A 13,881-nucleotide genomic window follows, 5' to 3' on the forward strand; every position below is an offset into this window, starting at 1 on the left:
ACACACACACACACACACACACACACACACACACACACACACACACACACACACACACACACACACACACACACACACACACACACACACACACACACACACACACACACACACATAGCACTAACACATATACACATACAGACTCAACAACAGTGACACACACAGCAAAGACACAGGACAAAAACACAAATCACTGACACACAATAGTGTACAGAGACACACAGCACTGACACAGACACACATAATGTACACTACACACAGCCCAGGCACAAACACAGACTCACAGCATATATGTGCGTGCGCATGTGTGTCACATCACAACATGTTGTGAGCTTATATAGATCAGCAATTTTTGAATAGCCAGTGTATATATGTAGGGCTTATGTACAGTAGTTAAGCGTTTTCACTCTGCAGTACTGCTGTGTGCCTCTAGCCTAAAAGATGGGACACACACTCATTTAGCTCTCTGTCCATGGACAAGTCGCCAAGGCAGTCAAGACACAGTTCCAGGGCAAGAAACGGTGCTGTAGAATAGATACAGCAGGGCAGAGACATAACAAAAATATATACATCCTATCACTATACATCCTCAACAGTGCTTGCCTAGTGCAGGACAAACGCATGCACATTAAGCATGTCTATAGTGTCCAGACTGTATACCTCAGAGCAATTTGTCTTTATTGAATGAGCAGTGCGACCATTGCGTGCCTCGTTAGAGGCTACAACTTCATGGCTAGTGGCACAAAAGGCTATCTGAGTGCGTACGTCCCCCTCAAGGAAGATGTCACATTGTGGAGGAGGCGTGAGTGGTTGTCCATGATAGAGTCCAGTTTCCTCGCTTCATCACCTCCTCCCAGCGTTGCCAACAGTCCCTTTGCAATAACTGTCCCTCATTTGGAAACTGAAGAAAGTGTCTCTTACTGCTGAACTGATAACGGACACCACCAGGGGTCATCAATATGTCCGTGGCAAAGACTAGGCCTCGTCCTTGGAACATTTTAGACATGCTGTTTTACACGTCATTATAATGTTCTTATTTTTATCAGAAGATCCAGTTACTGAATGTCAAGTCTCCAGGATTTTTCAGAATATGTATGATACTTATTTATTACGATATATGGCACATTAGGAATCCAACTAGTAGTGGTTCTCTCTGTTTTTATTTGCAAGGACCCCCATAACTCTGAGAGCATACAAATGGAACCAAATGGTCCACTCTCAGAGTTACAGACGGTTTCTGTTCTGTTAATATTGTCTGATTATTTGTGTGTCCATGGCAAAAGAATAATTTCCCCAAAAATGTCCACCACAAGCCAACATGGTGATGACCCTGGACACAACTTTGTTCCTTATTTTGTGAATCAATCAATCAATGATACACATCTTGCAAACAGCTCATATACAGTACATAAAATAGGCTTAATAGCCTAGGCTACAGGCATGTTAAAAACTTAAACCCTCTAGTGTAGACTTAGTAGACGAGTTGCCTCTGTACTTGAACTGCTTTTTTCTGTTTACACCGCATCTCTTTGCCAAAAATAGACGATCCACAATCTCACAATGCCCTGCGTTGTATGCTTGTAGATCCTCTATTTTTGGCTAATGCCCCCCTTCCCCATTCCCCTGTCCAGGGTAGAGGATGCAGCCACTTGTAGCCATTATCCTCAGTAGTAGGCTACAGAGGATGACACTGTGGCTCGCTTGTTTGGCTATACTCTCCTTTAACGAGCTAATAAGATAAACTGCACAGATGAACAGGGTTATTATGGGGAACATTATTATGGGAAACATGACTCATGCATGAAGGCATTTTTTTCCCTAATCAAAACGCTGTTGCTGCCTCTTTTATGTTAAGTTACGGTATGTTGCTATTGTATGATGTTACGCACGCACGCACGCACACGCACGCACACACACGCACACGCACACACACACACACACACACACACACACACACACACACACACACACACACACACACACACACACACACACACACACACACATAATGAGGTAAAGGACGAAGTTAGGAGCTTAATAAAACATTAATTCAACCTCCCGGTTTAGGTTAGCATATTAATGTTCCTTTTGCTAGAACACGGCTCGAAAATGCCCGATTATCACTTCCGGTTAAAATGGCCAGATCACGGCTCTTCTTCTCTGCCCTTTTCGTGCATTTTGTTGGCACTGGTCCCAGATCGCCATCTATGGTAACGGGAGGGCATGTGCTAATAGGTGGTTTCTAGGGTATGGGAGACGGTTGCTGGGGTATAATGGGCGTTACGGTAAAACAGTGGTTGCTAAGGTCTAAAAGGTGGTTGCTGGTGTACAATAGGTTGCTAGGGATTAATATGTTGTTGCTAGGGTTTAATAAGAAGTTTCTATGCTCCACTGTAGCTAAATGGCATTTCCCCATTCAAATTAATGGGGAATTTTTTTTCAATTTGCAATTGAAAGTGAAATAGTATACTAATAACTAACTAATAAGTACTAATTATATAAATATATATTTAAAAAAATTGGTAGTCGACATGTCCTAAAGTTGGCCGAACATTGTAGAGTTGGAACGTATAGGCAAAATGTCAAACAAATTGTTTTCCTGTTTCTTTCTATTTCTGTTTTTTCCCCTTTCTCGAAAACAACAAAGATGGGTGCTTGTGTGATGAAATGTTTACACATGTAAACCAGTTTTGTGAATTGTGACAATACAAGTTGAAGTTGAGTTAATCTCTCTTATGATATCTATATTTTCCTTTCTTCTTTTTTTGCCATGGTGCGCTTTTTTACCGACCATCCAACAAGACCCAGTAGTATAGGAGCATCCCATCTTCAGTTTACAACTCAGGTTACCTCTAAACCTCGCTCATACACACAACAAACCCTCTCCTCCACTCCAGCTCATTAGTGGTACTAGGTGCATGCAGTCCGCTTCCAGTGAGCGGGGCCTAGTCCGCTCCGTGTTTCAGCGGCGTCCCGTGTGTTCAGTAAAATGGCTGTGGAGCCTCGTGTTGGTTCGCTCGGGTTTCCAGCTCACACTCTCCTTCTGTAACAGAAGCCAAAACACACTGTGTCTGTGTCGCTACGTTTAATTCCCCCTTCCAAGTCTGGGTTACGTTTAATATTGTTCCTTTTAAACCCCAAACTTTAAACTTTTCAAAACGGACGCGCGGTGGATGCCGGATTCGGTCCGGGACGAGGTTCGGGGCCGGGGAGGGGGAGGAATGAACCGGGACATCGGGTACGTTTTTCGTTCGAGGAATAATAATACTAGTATTTATGGTTCCATGCGATTCAAGAGTGTGCTTGTGAGCGAGTCGCTGTGTTGAGAGAGGGGAGCGAGAGAGGAGGAAAGAGGAGGGAGAGAAAGAAAGAAGAAGAGAGAGAGATATCATGGCCGCTCAGGTCGCCAGCGTCGCAACTCTCAACACCAGCCCGCCTTCCGAACTAAAAAAGCCGGACCGGGAGCCCGTGCAGGACCCGGAGTCGGTACCGGGGGACAAGCAGCACGACAACAAGGATCCGGGATGTGACGGCGGCGGGTCGCCGGGCCAGAAGGAGCTGCAGGACGGGACCGATGCTGCTGGCAGCGCTGGGGGAGGTGGAGGCGAGCCTGACATGAAGAACGGCAACGGGAATTTATCCAGCAGCGGCGGCCGGGTGAACAATAATAATAATAGCAACAACCAGAACGATGCCGGCGGAGGAGGAGGAGGGCCCGAGGGGAACAACCATCCCGGGATGGGACACCACCAACCGGGCGCCTTCCCTCCACCGCCTTACGGCTACAACCAGCACTACAGCCGGGCCGCTTTTCATCAACATGGCGGCCAACAAAGCCCTGGCATGGCAGCTGCATCAGGGCCAGGCATGATGGAGCCCGGCTATCCCCCGAACTCGCACCCGGCGGACCACGGCTACCCCAACCACTATAACAGCTACAGCCCCTTCCCCAACAGGACTGCGTATCAGCAGGCCCAGCAGGGAGGCGGCGGCTACGCCGGGACCATGAGCTCGTCCTCCCCGCGGAGCGGCAGCCAGCAGCAGAGCCAGACTCCCCCTGCTCCACCGGCCGAGGCTGGGGGCAAGCAGTCTCCCGGTGGCGGCTCCGCTGCCGGCTCCTTGGCCGCCTCCTCCCCGTACAGCAACACGCGGTACAGCATGGGCAACAACCCGCCCACGGCCACGCCGACCCTCAACCAGCTCCTGACCTCCCCCAGCTCCGCCAGGAGCTACCAGAACTACCCACAGCAGACGGACTATAACAGCCAGGAGGGCCCCGGAGGGAAGGGGCCGGCGGACATGGTGGTGGGGGGCAGCCAGTATGGAGGTGGGGGCCACTCCACTTGGCAACAAAGGAGCCACCATCCTCCTATGAGCCCGGGAAACACTGGACAGACAATAAGCAGGAGTCAGGTAAAACTTCCTCTCACTACAACAGTCACCCCGACCCACTTTCACCCAGTTAACCAGAACCCAAACCCACCAAGCTGTGTGTGTGGAGGAGAGAGAGCCACTGGTTAGAGAGTTGCTCTGTATTGCAATGGGAAACACAGCCATTGTCTATGTAGCTAGATCTCTAAAATGGCTGCCTTCTCTCTCTGTGTGTTTCTCTCAGTACCACCCCCTGCAATCATGTTTAGGTTGGGGGGGAAAGACGCTTAAATGTTGTTGTTCACGTTAAACTTTGTGTGCAGCGGGGTGTTGCTGTGCGGATCTTAGCTCACTTTCCTGCTCCGGGTTGAAACTAGAGCAGAGTTTGTCCAGTTAGAAATTGGGGGGAGGCTAAAGGTGTTATTTCCTTGCCGAGGCTAAAGTGCTTCTTCTTTTGAGCCTTCAGCCTGTGTGTGTGTGGGGCTGTCAGCTTTCTCTTTCTGTGGGAATCCGCTGTTAAATAGCCTTCTGTGGGGGTTGCTTTCCTTTCAGTACGATCAAAAAGTTTTGTGATGAAAGCCCTGTCTGAGCTACAGACAAGTTGCAAAAAAAGAACAGCGCTTAGCTGTTAAAAAAACATTGCATTTGCATATTCATAAGCCATCGTCACGATTTAAAAACGCTGTCATTTGTAGGAGTGTAATATCTGAATGTCAGTACAAAATGTTGCAGAGAGACAGTGAATCGCAACATTGCATCCGCCGGAATAGCTATAATTGTATCAAAGTCTAATAACGATCGCGATGGATACGTTTTGTATCGAAGGAGAGGCGATGTCTACTGTCTTTGCACGACCATTTTCCCCCTCGGAGCAGCTCGCTTCCATCCATGTGCCGCTTGTAAACACGGCCAGTGATTTGAGTTGGCAAAAGTGCAGATTGCTTTGCTTTGGGATTTGAATTATGGAGGTAAAATCCTGCTGTCAGAGCCAGGAGACAGTTGGTCTTAGGTTGACATGCGAGTCGAGATCTGATTGGCTCCCCCTTCCCCTGCTCCTGGCCATTTATAATTGCATCTAATGTACCGCTGCAAAGCAGAAAAAACACTCAGCCCTGCTTAACTGTTGTTCTTCCACATTGTCAGGAGAATTACATCCATTCTGCCATTCATTTGTTTTAACGCATGCACTCTGTGATGATGATTATGTGGCATTCATACGATCTGAAAAATATGTTTAGTATGTGTTTTTGTTCCTGAATGAAAACCTTTTCTTTTAATCTGATCTAATCCTGTTAAAACGCAAAAGAGAGAAGACAGGAGACTGCACATTTTGTTTTGGAAATCACACACTCCCAGTCCCATGTCTGTTGCATTTATTGAACACATTTTGTCCTCTCCCTCCTACTGCAGTAATTTGCATGCAGACTCTTTATTTATGAAAGCTTTGTGTTTTGTTGTTAACCCCTAACTCTTGCTCTGTGTCGAGGAGTGGCGGCACACAATGTTAGTATTTCGGACAAATTGATCAAGGCGTGCGCCGCAAAAAGTTGTTGTCGCTGACTCGCTGCCGCTCACACGCCCTGGTTTGTCTAAATCTGATCCCAGTACAGCAGATAGGAGTAGGTGTGGTCCTCCAGCACTTTCTAGAGCAGCCTTTCCCACTGTTTCTAGATCAGTGGTTAGGTTGTGCATAGAGAGGGAGAGAGAGGAGACGAAGAGAGACTGGCCTGGATAATCTTTGGCCCACGTGAGGCGAGTAGAAGTCGGACTGGCGGCGGTTGTGTTTACAAGCTGCCAAGGTGTCAGCCAAGTGTCACCGCCTCTTTTCACCGGGGGTTACAATGGCCAAATTTACTTTCGCATGCAGAGTGTCGTAACCATGTCAACACTGCCGCTTCGCTAGCTAACCTACATCCACTGTCTCTGGTGACATCAGCCCAGGTTTTACCGCGGACTGTTTTCACTCTGCAAATATGTGTGTCACATGTTGGTTCTTGGGTGTCATAGGTTAGGGTGCCCTTTTTTTAACACACTCATTTAAAGTGATACCAACGGCTCATTTTAGATGCTTAATTAAAGGGGGTGAAGGAAGTATACTGTACCTGTATTTAGTGCTTTCCTCCACAAACAAGAGTGAGAAATCTTGTGGCAGGCCAGTAAGTTTTAACCGCTGCCTACAGTATGTTTTTCAGTAGCCTGGGTCGCGACATTCTAAGTCCTACACGGGTTGTGCTTATAACTAGAGATGTCCCGATACCATTTTTTTCAGACCATGTACAAATACTTAATTACTCGCCAAGTCGCCAATACAGAGTACCAATACGAGTACTTTTTTACTTTTTTTACTCTCTTTTTCTTAGTATAGCTGTCTTTCTTTCATTATGCTTGAGGCAAACAAAAAGTGTGTGTGTGTGTGTGTGTGTGTGTATATATATATATATATATATATATACTGTATACACACACAAACTGCTCTATGGACTTGACCGCAATGTAGCCCACCGTCTCAAGCAAACTTGAGCCACGTGAGACACCACCGAGCTCGCTAAAGCGTGCAAGTTGCCGTGTCGAACGTTGCGAAGTAGGCCCGTGTAGGCTTTTGAAGGACGCGCCGTAGTCTCTCAGCGGTCTGTACTTGGTCCCTGCCTTTTTCCCCACTACAACAAACCTCTTTACCGAACATAGCCCATATACAAGCTCCCAACGTGCTGCAGCGTGTTGTTTTCGCAGAATGTTCGCCTGATATTTCTAAATGTTTGCCTATTAAGACATGCCCACAGTAGGGGATAGAGTTCATGCATTTGAGAAAATCAGAGCCCGTGTTGTGTTCAGTATGTATTAATTCATGTTTTTTGTTATTGTTTTTTCTTATCATGCTGATTTATTATCATGCTGATTCATTGAGGAGCATTAACTGGTTATTATCATTCAGCATGAGTTTGTTTTAATGAGGACATTGGTGGATTTAATTTCCTTTTACATAAAGCATCTTATACTATTCGTAATACAATTGTAAAAACCGATAACATTGGCATTGCTGAAGTTATGGACCCTATGGATAATGGAATATGTTATGTCTTCACAGCTCAGAAATGAGATGTTGACAGGATGGGTTGCTTATCTTTATTTATTATAGAATTTTCCAAGTCTCTTGCGCTTATAATTGAAACACAAAACGAGCATAAAATGAAAGCATGCAAATAGAAAGACTAAATAACCAGGAAAAAATGACCTATGCCTTTTGGTAGGTGCAGTTTCTTCTTGCCCGAGTGTCGCGCGGTGGAAATAGCCAATCTACAAGCTCACAACATGTCGTGGATGTGATGCGTTGTGCATAAATTAGCCATTCGACTCTTTGGAATGACGGTGACAATGAATTGTGCCTTTCAAACCTTACAAAAATAAGCAACATAACAGTGGTGTGCTTTGGCACAATGTGGTAAATGGCAGACTATCACTTGGCTTGCTAACTGTTGGTTGAGTTGTCGGTGGATACTAGAAGACAGATATAGGCTCACCGGAATAGAGGGTATGCGCATGCATAAAGCAAATGGCAGATTGAGTGGCAAAGTGAGTGACAAAGTGAGTTTAATGTTGTTTAAAGTCATTTAATGCAATCAAATAGGACTTTTCTGTTTGGATGTATAGGCTATGAAGGCCAGAAAGTAGTTTTTTGCCACTCGGTAGGCGTTCCTGCATAACTTCCGGGTATGATGATGAAGTCACGCGCATACCCTCTATATAGCTCATTAGCTTCAGCTTTCTCAACTGTGTGGGGAGTGAGCACTAGCCAACAGCAAAGTGTGGAACATTTTGGTCAGCAATTAGTCTACACTGTAAGACACGTGTGTACACAACAATATATTGCTGAAGCAGTGAAGAAACAATTACTTATTGTGTTGGGGTCACTGTTATGGGCCGTTTAACCACTTAGAAGTCCAATATACTTTGTCCGATGCATAATCAACGTAGCGGACCAACGATTGGCAACGAGCCCACAACACATTGCGACATGAGCTTGTACATATGCTATATTTTTGCTATTTAGATTTGTGTGTTTTTTGCCTCCCGCAATGTCGCATGCCAAAAATAGGGACGCCCGCGGGTTGAAATTGTGTAAATGTCTGAATATTATAATTCATAGTGCCATGTTCTTCCCCAAGATGAGGTTTTTGTGTGGCTTTTGACATGAACTCGTATATTTCGCTGCAGCAGTGACTGCATCTGTTTATCTTTATATTAAAGTTAGCGCATACGTGAGTTTTCTATTTTTAGATTAAGTGTTGCATAGCTCTATATTCTGCTAGTAAGCTTGCTATAATGTGTTCAGTAACAGGAGTCTCGCTGTCTCTCCAGCTCTTTATTAAACGGTACACATTTTAAAGTCGGGATACACATTTTATCCAATCAGGAGAGAGAACTCACACAGGATGCAGATTTAAACAAGTGAAATTGGAAGTGATGACATGAGCAGACGAATTGCAACTGGAACACTGCAAAATCTAAGTGCATATATGGCTACCGTCTCTTCTGAATCCTGATTGGTTGATTTTTGCAACCCACCTGAACATTTTATTAAAGAGCTGGAGAGGCCCGTGTTTGGTGTGTTAAACTTACCAACACTAGCAATACTATCACACAATAGCTTTAACCTTTTAACAAATATATATATATTTTTAAATAGTACATTTATATCCCACGATTTTGTAACTCATTTTTCACCCCTGTATCAATGATCTAATGTGATCCTGGGGTCTAGTACACGCCCTCCGCCAACCTAGGGGAGAGCAACTTGGACTCATGCATGTCCAAGTTGCTCCTTTACACCTGACAGGGGGGAGTTTCCCTGGTTGGACGTAGCGCGTAGAAAGGAACACGTTATTCCAACCAGTACATTTCCCCTCCATCAGTTGCCCTGGCTGGCCAGGGGGAGGCAGTTTAGAGACCAGGATTACTGCATGTTTTTTGTGAGGGTACCTACCCTAGGGGACACGGGAGAACATGCAAACACAGAAAGGGCCTTTCGTCAGGATATTATATAATAACTTTGTTTTAACCAAAAATATCACTTACCCTACCTATAATATCATGTGTATATTATAAGTACGGTATAATCTGTATAATAGACACAGTATAATATGTGAGCACAGTTTGTGTGCTCGCTTGTTGTGATCTAACTGTGTAAAGCAGGGGTCTACTCTTCAATGTTTTTCAGGCAAAGGGCCCCTTAGCTGAGAGAGGGGGCCCCCCTGTAGTAACTGAGGACCCCCTAGGTGTCCCGGACCCACTGTTGAAGACCACTGGTGTAAAGCACAGGCAGTTTTCTCTTCCACAAGGTGGAAATAACACAGTCTCCTCCTCCTAGTTCATCTGTGTTTGCAGGTGTCGTAGACTAGTCTAAATAACCTTCCATCTCATTCCAAATAGTCCCTCAGGGACTATTTGATTCAAAATAGATGCCTTGGGATTACTTTATTGTTTTCTTCTGTGTTGTTTTTAATATATTTATCTTTCCCTGGTTGTGGCTAAATCAAAGATCACGAAGCAGACTTTAGTGCTGCTTCGGGGTCTCAATTCAAGAGTTATGAAAGTTGAGAGAGCTTAACTGGAAAACAAACAAAGGAAGGGCAATTGTCTTCCCACACTGACATCCAGTGTGCAAAGTAATCTTCCGTCGCTTTTCTTGAATTTCTGAGCGTTGCTTGTGTTGAAGTTTACAATGAGACTATTTCAGTGACGAGCAGTGCGTTGACATAATCTGCAAAGCAATGTTTTTGGCCCCCGTGCTTAAATGGTATTTATTTTCATGTTTGGTTTATATTATTCTGTTGGCGCCAGAAACACTGTTTGCTGTCGTCATGTATTCCTCACTAGGCGATGTATCGTGCAATTCCTACTGCCAATACAAGTACCAACGAGTCTATGTAGGTAGTGTATATAACATTAAATTGACATCAGCCAGGCTAATAATAGTGGGATTGTCTGATTGCATCGGAATTAATAGTGTTTTCTTTATTATCGCTGCAGTAATCACCATGCACTTTAGAGAGCAAAGACATCAACTTAAACCAACACTCTTTAGACGCTAGTTTGCCCCAAGCTTTCTTCATATGGATTGATTGGGCTTGCATGTGGTAATAATAAAGAGTTTCTTACTTAAAGGGCCCATGGCTCCTCTGAAAACTGAAAAATGTCTGGGAGGACGTTGGTTGCATTATTTGGATATCGGCGGTGGTGCCTCAGTCCCGGTTGGTTCATGGCGGATTTGTCGTTTTTGGCAGAACCTGTATTTTCGGGGAAACTGAAAAGAGGCTAATTTTCGAAATCTCATTTAGTGACATGAGAAGAGCCAGAATCGACTGTATTGGTTCCAACTTCTCACTTCATCCATTTATATGTTGGCTATTCAAAAATAGCAGATCTACAAGCTGTAGAATATAGCAGTCTCCATCTCTTTAACCCATTCTGACCTGAGATCAGATTCATACGAAGGTTTCCACCGGACACACACTGGTCTGATGAACCCATTCTGACCTGAGATCAGATTCTAAAAAAAAATGTTTTTTTTTTTTTTTTCTTTTTTTTAATAGCAGACCTACAAGCTCGTATCGCGCCACTCGGTGGCGCGATATGAGCTTGTAGATCTGCTATTTTTCAATAGGTAAAGCATAACATGATGCTGACACCAAAATGGGTGCCCGGTCAGAATGGGTTAATAAACAGAAAATACATTTTCAGGTGGGTTGCCAATTTGATCCAATCAGGAGAGAGTACCCATTTATCAACTTCAATTTTATAGTGTTCCGATTTTGTCTGTTCATTTCTTTGTGCCATCTATGAGTTCTCTCTCTTGATTGGATAAAAGTAATATCCTTTTTTTTTAATATATTTTTTATCCCACGATTTTGTAACCCATTTTTCACCCCTGTGTCAATCATCTAATGTGATCCTGGGCTCTACACATCCTCCACCAACCTGGGGAGAGCAACGGACTTAACTCATGCTTCCTTCATTCTTGAGTGTCCAAGTTGCTCCTTTACACCTGACAGGGGGGAGTTTCCCTGGTTGGACGTAGCGCGTGGAAGGAACACGTTATTCCAACCAGTTCCTTTCCCCTCCATCAGGCGCCCCGGCTGGCCAGGGGGAGGCAGTTTAGAGACCAGGATTACTGCATGTTTTTTGTGAGGGTACCTACCCTAGGGGACACGGGGAGAACATGCAAACTCCACACAGAAAGGCCCTTTCGCCAACCCCGCCTTCGGGTATGGGCACTGATGACGCGGAGGAGGAAACACGCCGCCAGCACCCACAGCGCCCCGAGCGGGAATCGAACCCAGGACCTTCTAGCTGTGAGGCGACAGCACTACCAACTGTGCCACCGTGCCCCTATATAAAAGTAATATCCTGACATGAAAATGTGTTTTCAGTTTACTAACGAGTGGAGAGACAGGGAGACCCCTGTTACTCAGTGAACACTATAGCAGTGGTTTTAAACCAATTGTCCGGGGACCACCAGTGGTCCTTGAAGCGGTTCCAGGTGGTCCTCAGGTAAATGATGGAGAGTTGGTATTCCATTAACCAAATGGACCCTATAGAACTTTAACTCTGAGAGCATGCATTTTATGCTTTTCATTTTATGCTCTCAAGAGTTACATTATTATTAAACATCTGCATTACTTCATTCACAAGTACACAATTAGAGGATGTACAACTTATTCTTTAGTTTGGGGTCTAAGAGCAAATATCATCAAAATATGATCACACGCTCAAATGCTGAATAAATAATGGCCTGGAAATGAAAAGGGTTGAAAATCCACTGCTCTATAGTGATGATTACTATCAGAATATATAGATACAAAACAATATAATTTACTTACTTATGCTCTTCGCCCCCAATGGAGCATAAGGCATCGATAATGTTCCTCCACCTATCACATTCTTTGGCAACCACTTGCACCGTGCCCCATGAGGGAGGAATTGGAAGTTATGACAGAGAAATGAGCCGACGGAACTGGAACACTACAGTTGAAGCTGATGAATGGGTACTCTCCCCTGATTGATTGACATTTTGCCAACCACCTGAAAATGTACTCCTTGTTTATTAAAGCGCTTCAGAGAAGGAGACTAGTGTTACTGAACACTATAGAGCTTTAACCTTTTTAACAAAAAAAGTTTTCATGTTAACGGAAAAAAAACATCACTTACCCTACCTTTTAATACCCAAGGCCCACGTCAACAATGAGTATACACATGGTACATGCAGACGGACAAGCTGTCACATTCATTGAAAAGGGTCACCCCTCACCCACTCAAAACGGAAAGAAAACATTTTAGTTTACACTTAAAAAACAAAACAAAACAAGTATTCCATAGACATGTTTTATCTGGTTTCAGAAGCCTTGATCTCATCTAAAGCCTAATTAAAACTTTTTTCATTTCATTTTTTGTCTCCATACCATTTTGGGGTAAGTGTGACAGATGAGATCAGATGAGGCCACCGCAGTGCTACCCAGACACATGTGTGACTGATTGTGGCAGCCAGTGGACCAAAGTCCGGCCTGCCACACATCCTTACTTTTCACAGCCTGCGTTTGGCCTAGTTTTCTCTCTCCCATAGAAGTGCACTGTCTGTGACCAGTACTGGCTTCTGGGCTGGCTCTTTACCAATCGTTGCTGTCGCGTGGAAATCATGTCAAAAACCTTTCCCTTTTTATTATACATACATTTTAAAATAAAATAATCTACAAGCTCACAACACGTCACTTGTGAGCTACTTGTGGGATGAAGTAGGGCAGACATTTTTGTTTTTTGCCTGATGGCAACAAACTACAACCTATTCCAGTGTTGGAGCAGATTTTCATTCATTGGAATTGGAGCGTTTGGATTTTGTAAGTGGCAGATGATGATGATGATAATGATGGTAATTAAATGACCACCTGATAGAAAACACTCATTCTGATTATGGGAGTTTTACTCTTAGTCTGAACATAATGAGCATAATGCACGTGTTCTCATGAATATTGCTGGCGTATTACTTTATATATTATATAGTCCTAAGTGCTTTTTTCATGGCAGGTGTGTCCGCTCTTGCTCAACGGAGTGGAGCGAGGTTTTAACTCTATTCAATCTGTGACTTGTGAAGCCATAATCCCGAGACCTAATTAAAGGAGCACTTCACCCATGTTCAACCCTATCTTCAATATAATTGGTCCTCCTCACTAATGCTCGTTGATTGTAAGAGGGCACAATGTCTGTCTGCTCACTCTTGAGCGGACATTCAGTGCAACGCAGCACATTGTGAGCTCGTACATTAGATTAGAGAAGAGATTTGGTGTAGAGTTAAAGAAGGGGGCCTAGTATAGACCTGTTGGGGGGGGCTCCGGTCAAGAAGGTATATGTAATAATAATAATAATAATACAACTTTATTTGTATAGCACCTTTCATGACATGAAATGCAGCTCAAAGTGCTTTACAGAACAATGGAGAATAAAAGAAAAGCAAGGCAACGA

General features: G+C 44.2%; 1 protein-coding gene across 1 annotated transcript in view; it reads left to right on the plus strand.

The window, feature by feature from the left end:
- Window positions 1-3,003: 3,003 nt before the first annotated feature.
- The window catches only part of LOC310872783 (uncharacterized protein), a 57,034-nt gene continuing 46,156 nt past the window's right edge, over window positions 3,004-13,881 (plus strand). Inside the window, exon 1 of the mRNA XM_083784906.1 lies at window positions 3,004-4,413. Coding sequence (XP_083641032.1) covers window positions 3,391-4,413 — 1,023 coding nt within the window. The 5' untranslated portion in view covers window positions 3,004-3,390. The remainder of the gene's footprint in view (window positions 4,414-13,881) is intronic.

The sequence above is a fragment of the Protomyctophum parallelum genome (assembly GCF_964188405.1).
Source record: "Protomyctophum parallelum genome assembly, chromosome: 1".
Classification (NCBI taxonomy): domain Eukaryota; kingdom Metazoa; phylum Chordata; class Actinopteri; order Myctophiformes; family Myctophidae; genus Protomyctophum; species Protomyctophum parallelum.